The 16,417-nt window shown below is 38.6% G+C and overlaps 1 protein-coding gene across 3 annotated transcripts in view; it reads left to right on the top strand.

Annotated features, from left to right (window-relative positions):
• The window catches only part of znf598 (zinc finger protein 598), a 53,059-nt gene extending 37,798 nt beyond the window's left edge, over positions 1-15,261 (top strand). For 2 of the 3 annotated variants that reach the window (XM_069906547.1, XM_069906548.1), the window contains exons 9-12: positions 2,729-3,462; positions 5,932-6,070; positions 9,868-10,012; positions 12,274-15,261. In XM_069906547.1, the coding sequence (XP_069762648.1) occupies positions 2,729-3,462; positions 5,932-6,070; positions 9,868-10,012; positions 12,274-12,621 (1,366 nt within the window). In that variant the 3' untranslated portion in view covers positions 12,622-15,261. Of the gene's footprint in view, positions 1-2,728; positions 3,463-5,931; positions 6,071-9,867; positions 10,013-12,273 lie in introns of those variants that run through there. The other variant, XM_069906549.1, reaches the window with a different exon arrangement.
• Positions 15,262-16,417: the final 1,156 nt, after the last annotated feature.

Raw genomic sequence — 16,417 nt, 5'->3', positions numbered from 1 at the left:
AGCAAGGGGATACTTCTCATTCATATTCACGAAGAAGGGTGTGGATGATCGTAAGATCTGGAATGCTTACATTGGTGGTGTGGAGTACGTCAGGAGCTATTGGATGTCTTGGAGTACAAGCATGTATCAATGTTCAGGCATAAATGAGAGCTAATGAGAAGCGGACAATCTCCTTGAATTTTGTGAAGGTAAATTCCATTGAGCTCTGTTGCTCCTGTCTCTGGATTTTCATCCATATAGTATCCCGCTGCTAATCATATTTCAAAATCCATGCAATGAAAGGTCATTCATTCCAGTAAAGTGTTATTATTAAAAGTATTTAACTTTATTTTAAAGGATTGGCAACAATATTTATGGGATTAAGTAGTTCAGATACGCATAATCATAAACAATATATACTGATAATATTTTCTAAATGGGTTGACAATTGAGTATAGTGGGGGAGTGCTACATCAATGAGATGAATGAGCCAAAAGTTGATGATGAAAGTGTGAGGTCATACCTTTTGGTAAGCAAAAATATTAGTAAGCTTGCAGCAAATGATGGGAAGCCAAATGATGTACTGGCCTTTATTGCAAGAGGGTCTGAGTTTAGAAAGAATTTTTTATGTTAACAGGCCCTTTTGGCCCACAAGCCCATGCCGCCCAAATACCCAATTAACTTACTGTAATGGAATATTTAGGAGATAAATTGGTAAAATTAGGGTAGGTTAAAACAGATCTTATTTAAAATATTGAAGAATTCATATTCAGTGAATTTTCAGAAACTATGGAGAATGCTGTGCACATTTCACAAGTAGGTGCTAACTGAAATGACGTCATTTAAGCAACAAGCAGGAGATGCTCTGCTGTTAAAAGCTTTTTGCAAGGGTTTTGACAGAAAGGTCACTCCTGGGTTTTTGTTTACCTAAACACAACCACTTGACCAAGAAGACTAACTCCTATTGTTTGCTGGAGAAGGTCAGGAGTTTTGCAAGTACGAGAGTCACATGGGCTTTCTGGGAGTTGTGGGTGGGGTGGGGGGGGGGAGAGAGAGAGAGAAACAGCTGAAACAAGCAGGAGAACCTGGTTAGAACTGAAACAAACTCCAGAGTAGCAGATGGCTGGAAGTGCTATCTGTATGATGTTTCTCTTGGAATAAGTGGAACAGAAAGGAACTCTGGTAGCCTGAAAGAAAGAGGTTACCATCTGGAGAACCCTCATGGGACAAGTTTCATCAGCAAGACATTGAGGTGACTAATGGTGGTAGGTCAGTTGTGGAAATCCTGGAACAACAAATCTCTCTCTGAAAACCCTACAAGAACCTTCCTGAGCGGTAAACATTTACCTTTCAAGCACCAAAGACTGGTGAACTTTATACATGTTTAATTCTGTGCACAGTATAAGAATTGCCTGCAACCAATGAGAAGTGAGATTGAACTGTGAACCAAAGAACTTTTCTTACATTTACACACACATCACATATATGTGCGCTTAGAATTAGAAGGGGGTTAAGTTGGGTTTAGTTAAGTTAATAGAAATAAGTTAAAGTTTGATTCTGTTTTCATGTTTAAAGATAATTAAAAACTATTTTTGTTTAAGTAACTACTTGTCTTGGTGAATGTCTATTGCTGCTGGGTTTTAGGGTCCTTTGGGCTCGTAACACTACGTCCCCCATATATTTTGAAGGGTGGAGGAAACCCAGGCAGAATCCAGGAGAACATACAAATGCCTTGCAAACAATGCAGTATTCAAATTTTGCAGGGAACTAGTGTGGCCTTATCTGGAATGCTGTGCAGAGTTTTGTTCCTCTAATTTAAATGGATAAACTAATGTTGAAAGTGGTCCAAAGACTATTTACCAAGTTGATTCCTGAAATGAGAAATTTGCTGTGTCATGAGAGTATATATATAAAAAAAAAATTGGAAGATTGAGGATGAGCATATTGAAATGCACAAAATCCTGAAGAGGCACAACATGGATGTAATGATGGTTAAGATTCTCCCGTTAGTGGGGAGAAATAAAATAGATGCGTGGGAGCTTTTTGCAGAGGGTGGTGATTCTCAGGAACCTGAAGCATTGTGGATGCAGGATCACTGGGAAGATTTAAGGAGAAAGTAAATACAGTACAACTCAGATTATTCGAAATGGTTGGGACTGGGCCCATGTTGGATAAACTTTTTTTTGGAGAACTGTTCATTTTAAAACAAAACAGCCTAGTAGCAACAGCAAATCGTGTAATAGTGTTTAAACAACAACAAGGAAAGGCTTTTTAAGCATTAAAAAAAATGCTGGCCACTGCTGATCACCAAAACCTACCCACCGAGGCCCTGCTTGTGCCAGCAGCCTGAGGTCCCCGATCAGTTTGTACATTTTTGAAAAGTTTTGAGGCCTGGGACAGATCAACTGGTTTGTGGTCTTCTGCTCTTTCCCTTTTTTTTGTTGTTGGAGGCCCTGACTTTTGAATGAGATTATATAGAGGGTCGGATGGACTTAAAATATTTGATAATGAAGAAGAGTAGGGAAATTATCCAATTTCTTGGGCATAATTTTGTCAGTTAGAACTCCTCAAAAATTTGTGGAACGTAATAAGGTTGCTTTTTAAGAGAGCTTGCTGTGTTTAAATTAATGGTTACTTCCCCCCCCCCCTACATTTGATTGCATTTGAAAAATGCTTAATGACCAAAAGTTTTGAAATGAGTGTAAGAATTTTTAACTAAAATGATTTGATGCCTTTTTTCTTTTTGCAGTTCTAATCTTTCGATTTCTGTTCGTCTAAATGAAGAAGAATTTCCCAGTTTGTCAGTTTCAACACGTGCAAATAGCACAGGCCTTTCTCCAACTTATACATCTGCAGCTAAGAAAAATGCTACCTTTCAGGAGGAAGACTTTCCTGTTCTTGTGTCTAAAATGAAACAGCAAAAACCCTCCACCTCTGCAACTGCATGGACTAATACTCCTGGTAAAAATGCTTTGAAAACTGTGCATTCCAGCAGCAATAATTCTGTTCAAGCTGTTAAAAAACCTTTAATGAGCCCCAGTACCAAAACAAAAAGTAGACCTGCTTTAAAATCGGATGAGGAGGATGAGGAGGATGGAGCTGGTTTCACAACCCAGGAGTTCAGAAGTACGCCCACAATGTTGGATATTTCTTCTTTATTAACTACTTCAACGCAGACCATCTCCAAAGTTGGTAAAAAGAAAAAGATTGGAGGAGAAAAACAAAGTTTATCACCAGGTTCAATTACTGATATAAAGGTAATTAAAGATCAAAAGGAAAATATTCCCGAAATTAAACAAAACAGCACACAAGTCACCACTGTTTTGAATGGTCATACTGATGTACTGTGTGCTGAAAATTCAAGCACATGCTCACTGAAGGAACCACCAGGGTTCAAGAAATCTGAAGATGATTCAAGTCCTTTACCTGAAGAAGAGTTTCCTGCACTGGGAAACCCTGCATTACTGAAAAAACCGCCTCCAGGTAACAATTCTGGAAATAATTATGTTGTAGTAGATTTAAATATTTTGGTCATTAAGCAAATTTATGTGTTGGATTTTTAAAGTTATTTTTAAATGGTGATTAGGGATAGGGAAAATCAGATGTTTAACTTGAATATGATTTTTAAAAATAAGCAAGTAATCTTGAATTTATCATTTTATTGATCACTTGTCAGTCATTACCAAGATGGGGAAGTGTTCATGGAGGTGAAGTGGATATGACTTTAGAATTTGTTTTGGGACCTGAATGTTATTTTGCTTAATTCATAACTAACTCAAAATAATCTTGCCCTTCAGTTTCTGTGAGGGTAATTCCAGTCATTAGTTTAAATTCTAACATTACAAACCTTGGCTTGGGAGAACTGTTATTTCTATGAACCCCTTAAACAATTGTTCTTCACAGTTTGTGTTTATTGTAGTTTTTTAAATTTTTTTAAAAATGCATTCCTTTGGATGTGAGGGTTGTTGGTAATGGGGATAGTCATTGCTCATTCCATGTAATTATGATCTGCTACAGATTAGCATGTTTCGATAGGTCATTTCAGTCAACCACATTGCAGTGGAATTGGAGTCACATATAGTTCATACAAGCCAAGGAAAGTGACTTCCATAAATGCATCGTTCAGTTGAAATTCACCATTCCAGCACTCCCCACCCCCCCACAAAAAAAAATCAGCAAATGAATTAACTGATATTATGTCTCTGGACCTTTTGAGTGAACATTAATCATCATTTATCCTGAATGAATGGATTGAGATTAAAATCTGACCTCTGAACATGGCTTTCTGCTGCTATGGACACTAATTTTAAAAAAGTTAATGTATCATGTAATGGCACGAAGGGTAAACTGGATAACAATTTGGTTGAATTGCCAGTGGCTTGGTTTGAGTTGGATGGTTGTGTTTGAGCTCCAGTGGAAGATTTTAATGAATAATATTGGCATTGTAGTGAAGTATTAAGGAAGGGCTAGGAATGTTTACTGTAGATTTTAAGCAAGCCCATCTGGCAAGGTTTAAATGATGGCCATTTCATTATCTCCCCATGCCCCCAGCACCAGATGAAATGTTGATGAGTTTGGATCTTGCTGGATCAAGCATGCTGGTTGGAATTGCTACCCCTGTCCACTCAGGCATAACTCACTGGATAGCCATCTATACCCTGGAACACAGCAGCAAGTTTCAGATGGTGGCAGGACTTTGGGTGCCCAATTGTAAAAGTCCTGCTATTGGAATGTTCCCAATAGCTCAGATAGCCAGTAAAATTGGGAACAACCTTGCCAAGCATGAAAGCTGCAAGTCATTTTAATAGTTTTGAGACCTATTTTTTAAAAAAACTATTAGAGTACGAGTGATAATTACAAATTGAAAGCACATTATCTTAATTGTATTTATACATTAAAAAAAATCACATTTCCCCTTGCCCTCATTCCTGAGTTTAGAATCCTTCGAGGATCGTATGCATTTCACCCCCATTTCTAACACAGGAATTCTGGAGAATCTTTGCAGATGGGCAACCAGCTTTGAACCAAAATTGGAGCTGAGGATGCAAATCTGTTCTAAGTCCTGGTCTTTCCTGCTTCACAGTTCATGTTCCATAGTGAGCATTTGAATCCTGGTGATTCTGGTCAGTGCCAATAAATGTCCATGCAAACCAATCTTGTACAAGGCATTAACTTCATGACTATGGCTACATTCTAAAATTAGTGCTGCTTTTGCTTTTTATGTCACATTGCAAGTAATTTACTGAAGAAAGAAAATGTGAGGTTATTCTAGGATAAAGGATAGCCAAGTCAAAATGATACTAAATGATCATTGCTTAATGAAAATTGGCTCTGGAACCATTCGCCAAAATGGAGATTAAAATAGAGACCTTTCATAATTACGCTAAAGTACTTTCCAAATCATTTAACTCTAAATGATTGGAAAAAGTTGTTTACTGTCTTCCTTGCTGTTGATAGGTTCTGTACAGATATTATCAAGCAAGTTCTAGCCTCCAAACTGCCATCATTTGAACAATGCACTGCGTTGTTTTAAAATGTTTCAGGTTTGAAGTGGATATTCCTGATGCTGTACGTAAATCTCATCCATTTTAAAATCTGATTTACTAAATTTCATATGCAAGAACTAAATGCTTTAGTCAGAATTGGAGCTATCTCTTTATGAAGCAGATGTTCTAAGGATTAGGTACTGGAGAATGGGTAAGTGCTTGTATCAATATTTGGCAGCCAGTAAATGTAGGGAGAGAGGTTCTGAAAGACAGTTTAAATTAACCTCTGTATAGGTAACTTCACAGGCTAACTGCTAGAGAATCAGTGTAGTGTGTAATGATGCTTTGGTACCAATCAACTGTAATGGCAAGTATCTAACTATAGTATTTTCCTTTACATTAGCATTTCAAAATTAAAGCTTTAGCTAATTTCAGACATTTAATTCTGAATTTATTTTTTATCCAGGTTTTAACAAGTTATTACCAGTGAAGACCCTTCCTCCTCCACCAGGATTGTCTGCCCCTGTTAGTAAACCCCCTCCTGGCTTTACTGGTGTCCCTCTGAATTCAAACATCAGCGAGCCTATGATTCCAGCACCAAAACAGTATGTAAAATACTTTCCACTGTCAGGCAGTTCTTTTGTTATCCACTTCAAACAAAATTCAGGGGTTCAGTACTGGTGGATCTCCCTGTCAAAATAGCACAAATCACTTCTTTTTCTTTCTAGAGGTGCTTTGACTTGTTTAACTTTACAGCTAATCCCTACTGCAAATAATATTGTTGCAGTATATGCACATTAATCATTTGTTACAAAGTAAAGGACTAGTAATTTTGAAAACTCCTGAATAGTGAAGTCCTGTTGCATGTGCTGAGCTGTTCCACAATAAAATCCAGGCCACTGCCACTTTGGAAAGATTTTGCTTATTTGCCTGCACTTGTGTGAAAACCACTCGCTTTGCAATGTTCTTTCCCAGTGATGTTTTGAAAGTACTGAATTGGCCTGAACAAATGCTCTAATTCAATTTAACCCAGCATAAGTGAGCAGTAGCAAACTGAGTTGACAAACTATTTACTTTAGCAATCAAATTTTCTACTATTATTTTAGCTTAGGTAAGATATATGCAGGTGCTCCCCTACTTACGATGGTCCAACTTACAATTTTTCAAAGTTGCGATGGTTTGAATCTGTACTTTCAATTTCTTATTCCGATCTGTTCCCGTGCTTGCAATATGCGGCACGCTACTCTCTCACGACGCATCATTGTGCGAGAGTAGCGTGCAGCATACTCTTGCGATGCAGACTTGACCACACTCACAATCTCTGTATCGATCACGCAAATCAGCATCTTCACCATTCATCAATTAATTTTAGTTCAATGGTTCAAACATTCTTCATGCCCAGTCTGCTTTCCGCTGTGTACATTAATGGTTTTTTTCCCAGTGTGGAATAAAGGTATTCAAAATTTAATTATTTAAAAATGGTAGGTGTGTTATTCTTTTTCGACTTAAAGATTTTTTTTGACTTGTGATAGGTTTGCTGGAACGTAACCCGATCGTAAGTTGAGGAGCACCTGTATATAATTCACAAAAAGCAATAGTTTAGCAGTGGTTGTGCACTTAGGGTTTTCTAGCTTTTGATTGCATTTGTAATCTATTATTGCTTGGAGTGACTGAGTGGAAGTTGAATGCATTGTTCAGCAAGGACATAGATTCACTCAATTGCATTTAGTACACATGAATGCTCTCCAGCCATTTAGTACAGAGAGAAGCAAGTTGCTTGCCCTGAGGCCAGGGCCACAAAGGTAGCAACATTTTAACAGTGATATCCAATGTCCAGATTTCCTGACTGATAAAAGGTTTCATGTGTGCAGTTTGGTGTTCTTTTCCTTCCCCCTCAAATGAAAGGAAGGTGAGGCGGGTGAATGGCTGTGCTAAGGGACTTGGTAAGATTTTTTTGTTATGTGGCTCTAGGCTAGGAAAGCTTTTTTTTTCATCAGATGTGACTTGCCTGATGGTGGGGAATTACAACTGAGAATGGACATGTTATTGTCCACTGCCAAAACAAATGCTTATAGATGGTGTTAAACAGGAAAGTCGGATGCTCTGATTGAGGTGCAATACACAAAAGTGCTGGAGAAAATCACAGGTCACACAGGATCCAGAGGAAGAAACGGGTAATAGACATTTCAGGCAAAAAGCAGTCAGGTGCCTGAATGAAAAAGGTTGGGAGAGGAGAGGTGGGACAAAAGGTCAGGGGGAGGAGCACAGGTCAACAGGTGGGAGGACAGAAGAGAAAAGAAGCTGGAAAGTGATGAGGAGAGGCTATCTCTCTAGAGAGGAGTGGGGAACTGGAGGAAAGGAGACGGAGGACTAGGGAGAGGCCAAACAAGCTGAAGAAGTTGATGCCATTTCACAAATCGCTTATTGGGTGATGCTTCTCCAATATGTGGGTAGTCTCAGTTTGGCAGGGTATGATACTGCAAGAAATGCTACACTTTTTCTCACACCTCCTCCCTCACTACCATTCAGGGCCCCAAAATAGTCCTTCCAACTGAAGCACTGCTTGACTTGCATATGCCTTTACGTTGGAGAGACTGGATGTGGACTGGGAGATTGTTTCATTGAACATATTCATTCCGTCTGCTGCAATAACAGCCTCCATGTGGCCAACTACTTTAACTTCACCCACCATTCCCACGCCGACATGTCTATCTATGGCCTCGTGCACTGCCAAACTAAGGCTAGCCACAAATTGGAGGAACAGCACCTAATATTCTATCTGGGCACTCTCCAACCAGATGGTATAGCATCAACTTCAGCTTCCTTTAGACTAGTGGTTCTCAACCTTTTTCTTTTCACTCACCTACCACTTTAAGCGATCCCTATGCCATAAGTGCTCTGTGATTAGTAAGGGATTGCCTAAGGTGGTATGTGAGTGGGAAGAAAAGGTTGAGAATTACTAGTCTAGACCTAATTGTTACTGAAATATTTGGCTTGAGAAAAATTGTCATTGGTCCATTTCCTTTGGAGTTATGAAACCGTTCACATAACGTGCCAATTAGGTTCAATTTAAACAGTGGTTTTCAAACTTTTTCTTTCCACCCACAATACCACCTTAAGCAATCCCTTACTAATCACAGAGCACTTGTGGTATAGGGAATACTTAAAGTGGGATGTGAGTGGAAAGAAAAAGGTTGAGAACCACTGCTCTAGACCCTTCCCCTTGTTCCCTATATCTTCCAGCTCCCTTGCCCTTTCCTCTCCATTCAGTTAGTTTCTTATCTCAGAACTTTTATCTTCTGCCCTCCCACCTATGACCTGTGATCCTCCTCCTGCCCCTTCCTCCTTCCTCTCCATTCGTTTCCCCCCCACCACCTTTTAGGTGCCTGCCTGCTTTTTGCTCAGACCTTGGTGAAGGCCTCAGGCTCAAGACACTAGTTACCCTTCATCTCTGAGAGATGCTGCGTCACCTGAGTCGTCCCCAGCCCCCCCCAGCACTTTTGTGTATTGCTTTTAGATGGTGGTTTGTGGGGCTGGGGATAAATCTCAGGAGAATAACAATGGTCAATGTCCTTGAGAAACAGTTGGACAGAAAATAATTGACCCAATATCAGAAACTCTGAATTAAAGTTCTGTATGATACATGTATATATTATTCTTCAAGCAAAGTCCATTTGTTACCAATTATTGAAGCCTTCAGATATTATAAAATCACTAGGACACTTCAAAAATGCTTTGTGACCTGGTATCTTTTAAAAGCCATACAAGGAACCATTTGCTGCTTGGATACATTGAAGTGTATGAATTTTTTTTTATTTTTCTGCATTGCTTTAGTGTGTGGCCAATAATCTTACTTTTAAAAATAAAACATGATATTCTGCCTATTTAAAATCTAGAATGTTCACATGTATTGCAGAGCAAAAATAAAGTACAGTAAAACCCCTGGTATCGGACACCCATGGGATTAGTAGATGCCGGATAAGTGAATATTCTGGTTGCTTGAGATTGTAAGGTGCATGATTGGCAAAGTAATGCTGAGACGTTCCAATTTTAAACATCCATTTTTACCTCTTTATTTTCCACTTTTTTTTGCCGTTTGCTTGAATTCTGGATAACAGAGGTTTTGCTGTATATGCAATTTATCCATGGTTTATTGGCTCCAGTTGCGTGACATGTATTAAACAAGGGATATTGATGTGAAAAATACCTTGAGTTAAACTATGGGGCACTCTAAGTAATTGTTTGTATGTTAGTGATGTTCAGGGATATTGTGACTGGAGTATATATCTGGCGGGCTGGTGGAGGAGGTGATAGTAGGAGACCTGAGCTGAGAAGAGAAGTAATGGCTGGTTATGATTATTTTTCTTAATTTTAAAGTGATCACTTTATTTTTTGAATATAGGCCTCTATCATCACCCAACATTTACCTCATTCCAGAGAACTTTCAGCGGAGGAATGTTGAGCTAATTCAATCTATAAATACATTTTTGCATAATGATGAAACAAAATTCAACAAATTTCGGACTCAATCTGGACAGTTCAGACAGGTAAGATGCATAAACAACAAAATGAACGAGTTAAACAAGGCAACCTGCATGCAGATGCTGGGGTCAAGAATTTGGCACATCTCTTGGCTGCATGTTATCTTTTGTCAAAATTCAGCATGTTATTTTCTCCACCAGCGACTAGTCTGTGTCAAAGGAGAAAATGGTGGTAATACTCAGGTAGCACAGTGAAAAAGAAAGGGACCTTTGTCATTTAGGTCATTAGACTGGTCCTCCATTTCAATGGGGCCGAGAGTTGAAAGTCAGGTATAGATGGGTGCAAGACAACTTGGATATCAGTAAATGAGACATCAGTAAATGAGGAATAAAAATTGGCCTTCAAAACAACAATCAAATGTGTGCTCTCTTGGTAAGTTCAAAAAACTTTGATTTATATATATATATATATATATATATATATATATATATAAAATTTCTGGACTAAGATTCTTTGGCTTGTGGCGCAAGTATAATTTCAGCAGCGAATTGTCACACGCGGCCAGCGGGACAGCCGCGGCAAAGATGGCGTCGTGGGTCTTTCTCTTCCAGCGTAGACTGGAAGTGTGTGTACGCACTTACATTAGCGTGACATGGGTCCCATGATGAATGCGAGGGGCGTGCTCGGATTGGCCTGAGCTTCAAAGTAAATCAGTTGTGCTGAACGAGCTCACAGGCTGCTGTCTCCGTTCTTCCGCTGCACTTGCTCGCAACCCACTACGAGCTCTCAGTGCAATCACTGGGATCCTGGTTCTTTTACCCTCTCCTTTGAAACTTTTGGGTTCACTAAAATGTTCCTGTACAAGATTGAGTGAAATAAAATGAAGTGAACCCAAGGCCTTTCAGAGTATTTAACAAAATTGATATCCCGTGGCCTAACACTGTCAGAGTTTTACTTTTACTCCACATTATTCTGCATTTGTCCACTTAACATTTCTAAAATGACTTGAAAGCCCCTTTTGAATTGTCCTTGCAACTCTCAATTCCCAATTTTTCTTTTAAATATGAAAATTTGGAGATATTAGATGCATATTATAAGTGGCTGAATCCCAAGATCAGGGACTTCGTATCTTGCTGTTTGTTAAATGTTTTTTAAACTTTTGTACACTAACCTTTTATGTAGGATTTTATCAAAGATCGTCTGACAATCCAAATATTTATCCACTCATTCTCCCTGTTTCAATTAGTTGTGTCGTCTTTTTAAAATACACAACACCTCTGGTGGGTTGATGAAATGAGATCTCCCTTTCATCAATGCATATTGATTTGTCTAAAATTGATATTTTTGAGTTTTATTTAATCCATTTATTTTTTCTGCCACTAACATTAAAATAACTGGTCTATAGATTTTTCAAAAAAACTATGCAGTAGGGTTACATTGGCCACATTTCCAACATGAAGCAACCACTCCATGATCAATCTCTGAATGCCATCCCAGAGTGTATTGGAGCTATTTGACATTCCTGTATGATCTCATTGAAATTGCAAAGCTTGCAATGTTATTTGGACCAGCTGGAAAATGGGCTGCAAAATGGCAGATGGAATTTAATGCAGACAAATTTGAGGAGTTCCACTTCGGAAGAACAAGCTAAGGTAGGATGTAAACGGTAGGGCACTAAGGAGTGCGGTAGGATAGAGGGATCTCTGAGTGCTGCAGACTGCTCGAGACTGGCTGAAGGCGTTACCAGGTATCGGAACCGGGATGCAAGAGGGTGCAGAAGGGTTCCTAATCGAATCAGAGGTTTGGATCTGAAGCTTGGACTGATGGTTTGGACTGGACTCTGTGCAGCTGTGAGAGAGCTGGAGGTGAATCCACAGACATTCGGTGACTCTGGGAGGACTTTCTTTTGCTTCTCTTTCTCTGACTGAGGTGCTTCAGGCAGTTTCTGCCAAAGGTGAATCTGTCTGCCTTACACAGACAAAAGGCAGTTTTGTGAACTTTTTAATTACATGACAATAAAGTGAATCTTGTTTAAAGGGAAGAACTTGATGCAGAGAGTGTCAAGTGTGCCAGCTGAAGTGATGAATCTGGGCTCCATTTTGTCATTTAAGAAAATTTTGGATAGTTGCATGGATGAGAGGGGTATGGAGGCTCTGGTTTAGGTGTAGGTCATTGGAACTAGGTGGAATAATTAGTTTGGCACAGACTAACAGGGCCTGTTTCTGCTGTAGTTTCCATGATTTTAATTTGTACATAGCTAAATTAAGTCAAATAGACTGGGGTGGACAAGCATATTTTTAAACACCATTCTCCTTTTGCTTCAAAGGGTCTGATTTCTGCCACAGAGTATTACAAGAGTTGCAGAGAAATTCTGGGAGAAAATTTTCTGAAAATATTCAACGAACTGCTTGTTTTGCTGCCGGATACAGTCAAACAACAGGAGCTTCTTTCTGCTCACAAGGACTTGAGAATGCAGGAGAAACAAGTGTCAAATAAATCAAAAAAGAACAAGAAAAATGCATGGCAGATTTCTGTTAACTTGGAGCTTGACTGCCAGGTGTGTCCAATGTGCCATCAGGTGCTGACCCAGAAAGACTTTGTTACCCACAAGACTTCACATTTTGAGGATGACGAGTTTCCCACCTTACAATCTGTGAGCAAAATAATCAGTTAACAATCAATGCTTATACTGCAGACCCAAGGAGTAAGCCTCGTTGAACCTGTTATAATGCACATAGATGGTGTGTGGATACTATTTACAGACGTGTTGGTTTGGGGGGAAACCTGGGTGAATATGATAGTATAGGTAAAGGGCAAAAAGAAAATGATACAGGGACGTTCGAGAAGCCTTGCTACAATACTTAAAACCTGCTACTATACTATTATAGAAAGCAAAATTATACATCTAAAATGTTTTTGAAAATACTTTCTACAATTCCAAAATGCAGTAGTGAAGTAAGTGATTTAACAAAAAGTGTCACTTTGGTTCAAAGATATTGAATTGAAATTGGTTGATTTTTAAAAACAGGTAATCTGAATACACAATTGTTTTTGCATAAACATACACTGATGTACATCAAAAGTGCACTAAAACATTTGAAATTGATCTTCTAATTAATGTAAAATTGGATTTGCATGTGGCAGAATTTTTAAAAATCCCTTGTAGGTATTAATGCACTAAACTTGTTCCACTGACTTGCCCTGTGGTGATGTAACATTTAGAATATAAATAATGGTTCAGAAACCACAATTAAATGCAGGATATTGCATTGCTGTGTCATCAGGTTTGTTTTTCTTTCAAGTGTATAAATTGGTCACTCCTACAGAGTGTTCTCTTTATTTAAAGGCAGTCCATGGGATCCGTGCGCTGAATTAAATTTTGATTGCATTTCCATAAATTGTGTACCAAAATGGAAACTAATATGTAGCTCAGAGGTCATTAAATGTAAATGTGGAGTCCTGTAAGATAAACAATGGAAGTGACGTCCTGCATGATCTTTCTCTATCAGTAGCAAAAAAGTTGAGCTTTTTTTAAATGGCTGAAACAAGTTGATGAATGGCACATAACAGCAGCATCCTGAAGTGTGGCAATTAATGCACTTGTGGCATTGTGGATTAGCGTTTTTGCTTGTAAGATATTTTGATTTGTAGTGGTTCATGTCTGAGTTGATATGAAAGTACTTTGATCAGTACTCGTATTCATTAAGATATTTCAGCTTTTTTTAAGTTTTAAAATAGCATACACTTGCCATTTAAATTAAAGCTCAGATAGCAGACACATTATGCCAGTTTCCTGAAGGCTTTGACTTCTAATTCTATTAAAATCAATTTGCTGCAATCTTATCCGGTAAGTTTTTATTCATGGAGTGCTGAAAAATAATGGAACATTATCAACTCTCTGGTTGATCCTTTTTACTGCACTCATTCAAAACCACCTTGATTTGCACTTTTCCCTATTGCTTTCTTTTCACTTAATCCTGCACAGAACACCTTGGTCTTACCACACAAAAAGGCTTTTCCCTGAATTTGGAAAGAACTTGTTTGAATCAACTTTTATTTCCACGGATCAGAATTCCACTAGGTTTGGACCGGTTAATGTTTTTGGGCACGAGTGTTTTATTTTGCTGATCTAGCGAGCACAAACTGTCTTGTCATGGCATCACTAACTTGGGATATCAATGCACTCCAGTTATGTTGAATTGTTTTATAATTGCACTTGTAGGATCTACCCATTTCTAGTTGTAAAACAAACTATATTGCAGTCTTCCTTTTTTGAAAAAAAAAAAAGATCCTTTATATTTTGTCACATTTTAAAACTGAACAATTAGGGAAGATTTGCAATAATCAGAATGGGGTCAAAATAAGTAATTTTCCTTTGCAGTTCATGCGTGTATTTGGCAGTTTTAAGAAAGTGCCTGACTGAAGGAGATATTTGAGTGTGAATTGCAATGACTTTAGCTATTGCACATTGGATCATATCCACCAGTAGGATGCCTGCAGCACTACAACTACCATCGAGTCCACTAGATTAACCACCTGAATTGATTTTGCTGTCCAAGTCCGAGAGCGTGTTTACATTAAGCACTGTGGTAGTGAATTAAAATGTATATCCAAGTCATTGGAACCATATTAATACGTGGATGTGAAGGTTGTCAATACAGGGCTTTGGGATAAGAGATCATTGATCTCTTGGACAAGGACAGACTCGATTTGGATCTTATTCATGATACACTAACCAAAATGGCAGCAGAATTTTGTAAACCTTTTGAAAGCGCAGTTTGGAATTTCTATCGATGTGAAGGTGGCATGGGAGATAGGAATGCAGTAAATTGGTGCAGTCAGTTACACATTTTAAATTTTGGCTCTTGGATCATTAATGCTGAAGTAATAATTAAGTCAACTCTTAACAGCTAGATTTGTGGTCAGTGTGTGCTTTGAAATGCTGATTGCATAATACGTTCGCAGACCTTATTTTAACTCAAAGTACTTGTGTTTACAAAAATTTCAGGAGTATTTGAATTCACCCACCAACTGACATGTACAATGGTGTTGTAAGATGTCAATAATGTGGAACTGTATTCTGCAATGTCAATGAATTTGAAACCAAACTGTTTTAGTTGCTTGATTGTGAACCATCTGAACACTTGTTACATTAAACTGTTTAAAAAAAAAATTATAATGAAATTATAACCCAATGCAGTTCCTACATTCAAAAAATGTTTATTTGTTTGAAAACTCTTTGCCTCAAAAAAAAATAAACATTATAACCTGGAATTCTGAAGGGTGCCAATAAAAAAAAATGTTTATGCAATAAGTGGAATTTGCTTCGTGCTGCATTTTACAATGAACTAATGTGTAAAATATTTTTGATTTTAGAAGAAATCATTCACTGTTAATTATAAAGTGATAATATCTGCAGGGCTCCAAGGGGTTGCTAATGGGGAAATGAAAAGCTTGAATGGAGCAGATGGGTGTATTACATCATCATAGAAAGGCCCATTCATTCATAAAGTGCAGATATGGGGGGAACATGGAGGCTGGGAAGGGGTGGAAAGAGGAGCAATGGATTGGCCGGACGTTACTTGAATGTGATTGCAGACTTAATGTAGTAAGATCAGTGTTCTGGGATCACTGTCAGAATATTATGTTGAAAGAGAAAGGGCAAGGAGCAGAGGATTTTTCATATTCTGAAGTGGATGAGTAGTACGGAGGTCTAGGAACATTGGAAACATCACATGGATTTGTAACCTGAAGTCTTGATTTTGATTTTTCCAAATATGAGGAATGAGCGTGTAGGTGGTGCTGGAGAAATGAGAGCTCTGGTTGCACAGCCATGAACCCCAGAAATCTTCAAGGAAGAACCTTTCCTAATTTCCAAGTGGCATGAGCAAGAAGGTGTGTCAAATTTCAACTCCTGGATCTGCCAGCTGACTCTCACGTGCTGAGATGCAGTTGAAAGCTTTTCTTTTGTCTCCCTTTCAAGGCTTGTGCAGAGTGGGCACATTCTGCTGCTATATTCCAAATGAAAGCAAGAAAAAGACCTTTTGGAGATGACGATGGCTGAGGATGGTGCCCACTTTGCTACCACCATATCCACTGCCCCTGTAACCATGCCTACTGAGATATCTATAATTACTTGTTTCTTTTCCCACATCTCCCAACAGTGGGAGGTCTGCAGATGCCAAGCCCGAGTTGAAGCCCTTGTATCCAGCTGTCTGCTCTGTTACACCGCCTTGATCACAAAAGGATGAAGGACTATAGGAGTTTCCTTATCTTGAGTAGACCCTTGTTTTGGAGGATGACTTGGGTTCATGTTATTTTAGAGGTGAGTGCAGAAGTCCATAGTTTCCATACAACTACATGTCCTTGACAGATGGAATTGCATATTTAGGAAGTCAAGAACATTGCCAGTATACTCTGCTTTACGAAACTAGGGCATTCCTCTGAAACCTCTTGTAAACCGAAATTGT

This window comes from Narcine bancroftii, chromosome 12 (assembly GCF_036971445.1).
Source record: "Narcine bancroftii isolate sNarBan1 chromosome 12, sNarBan1.hap1, whole genome shotgun sequence".
Lineage (NCBI taxonomy): Eukaryota > Metazoa > Chordata > Chondrichthyes > Torpediniformes > Narcinidae > Narcine > Narcine bancroftii.
Note: the sequence above shows the minus strand (reverse complement) of the source record. Positions and strands in the feature narration are given on the sequence as shown.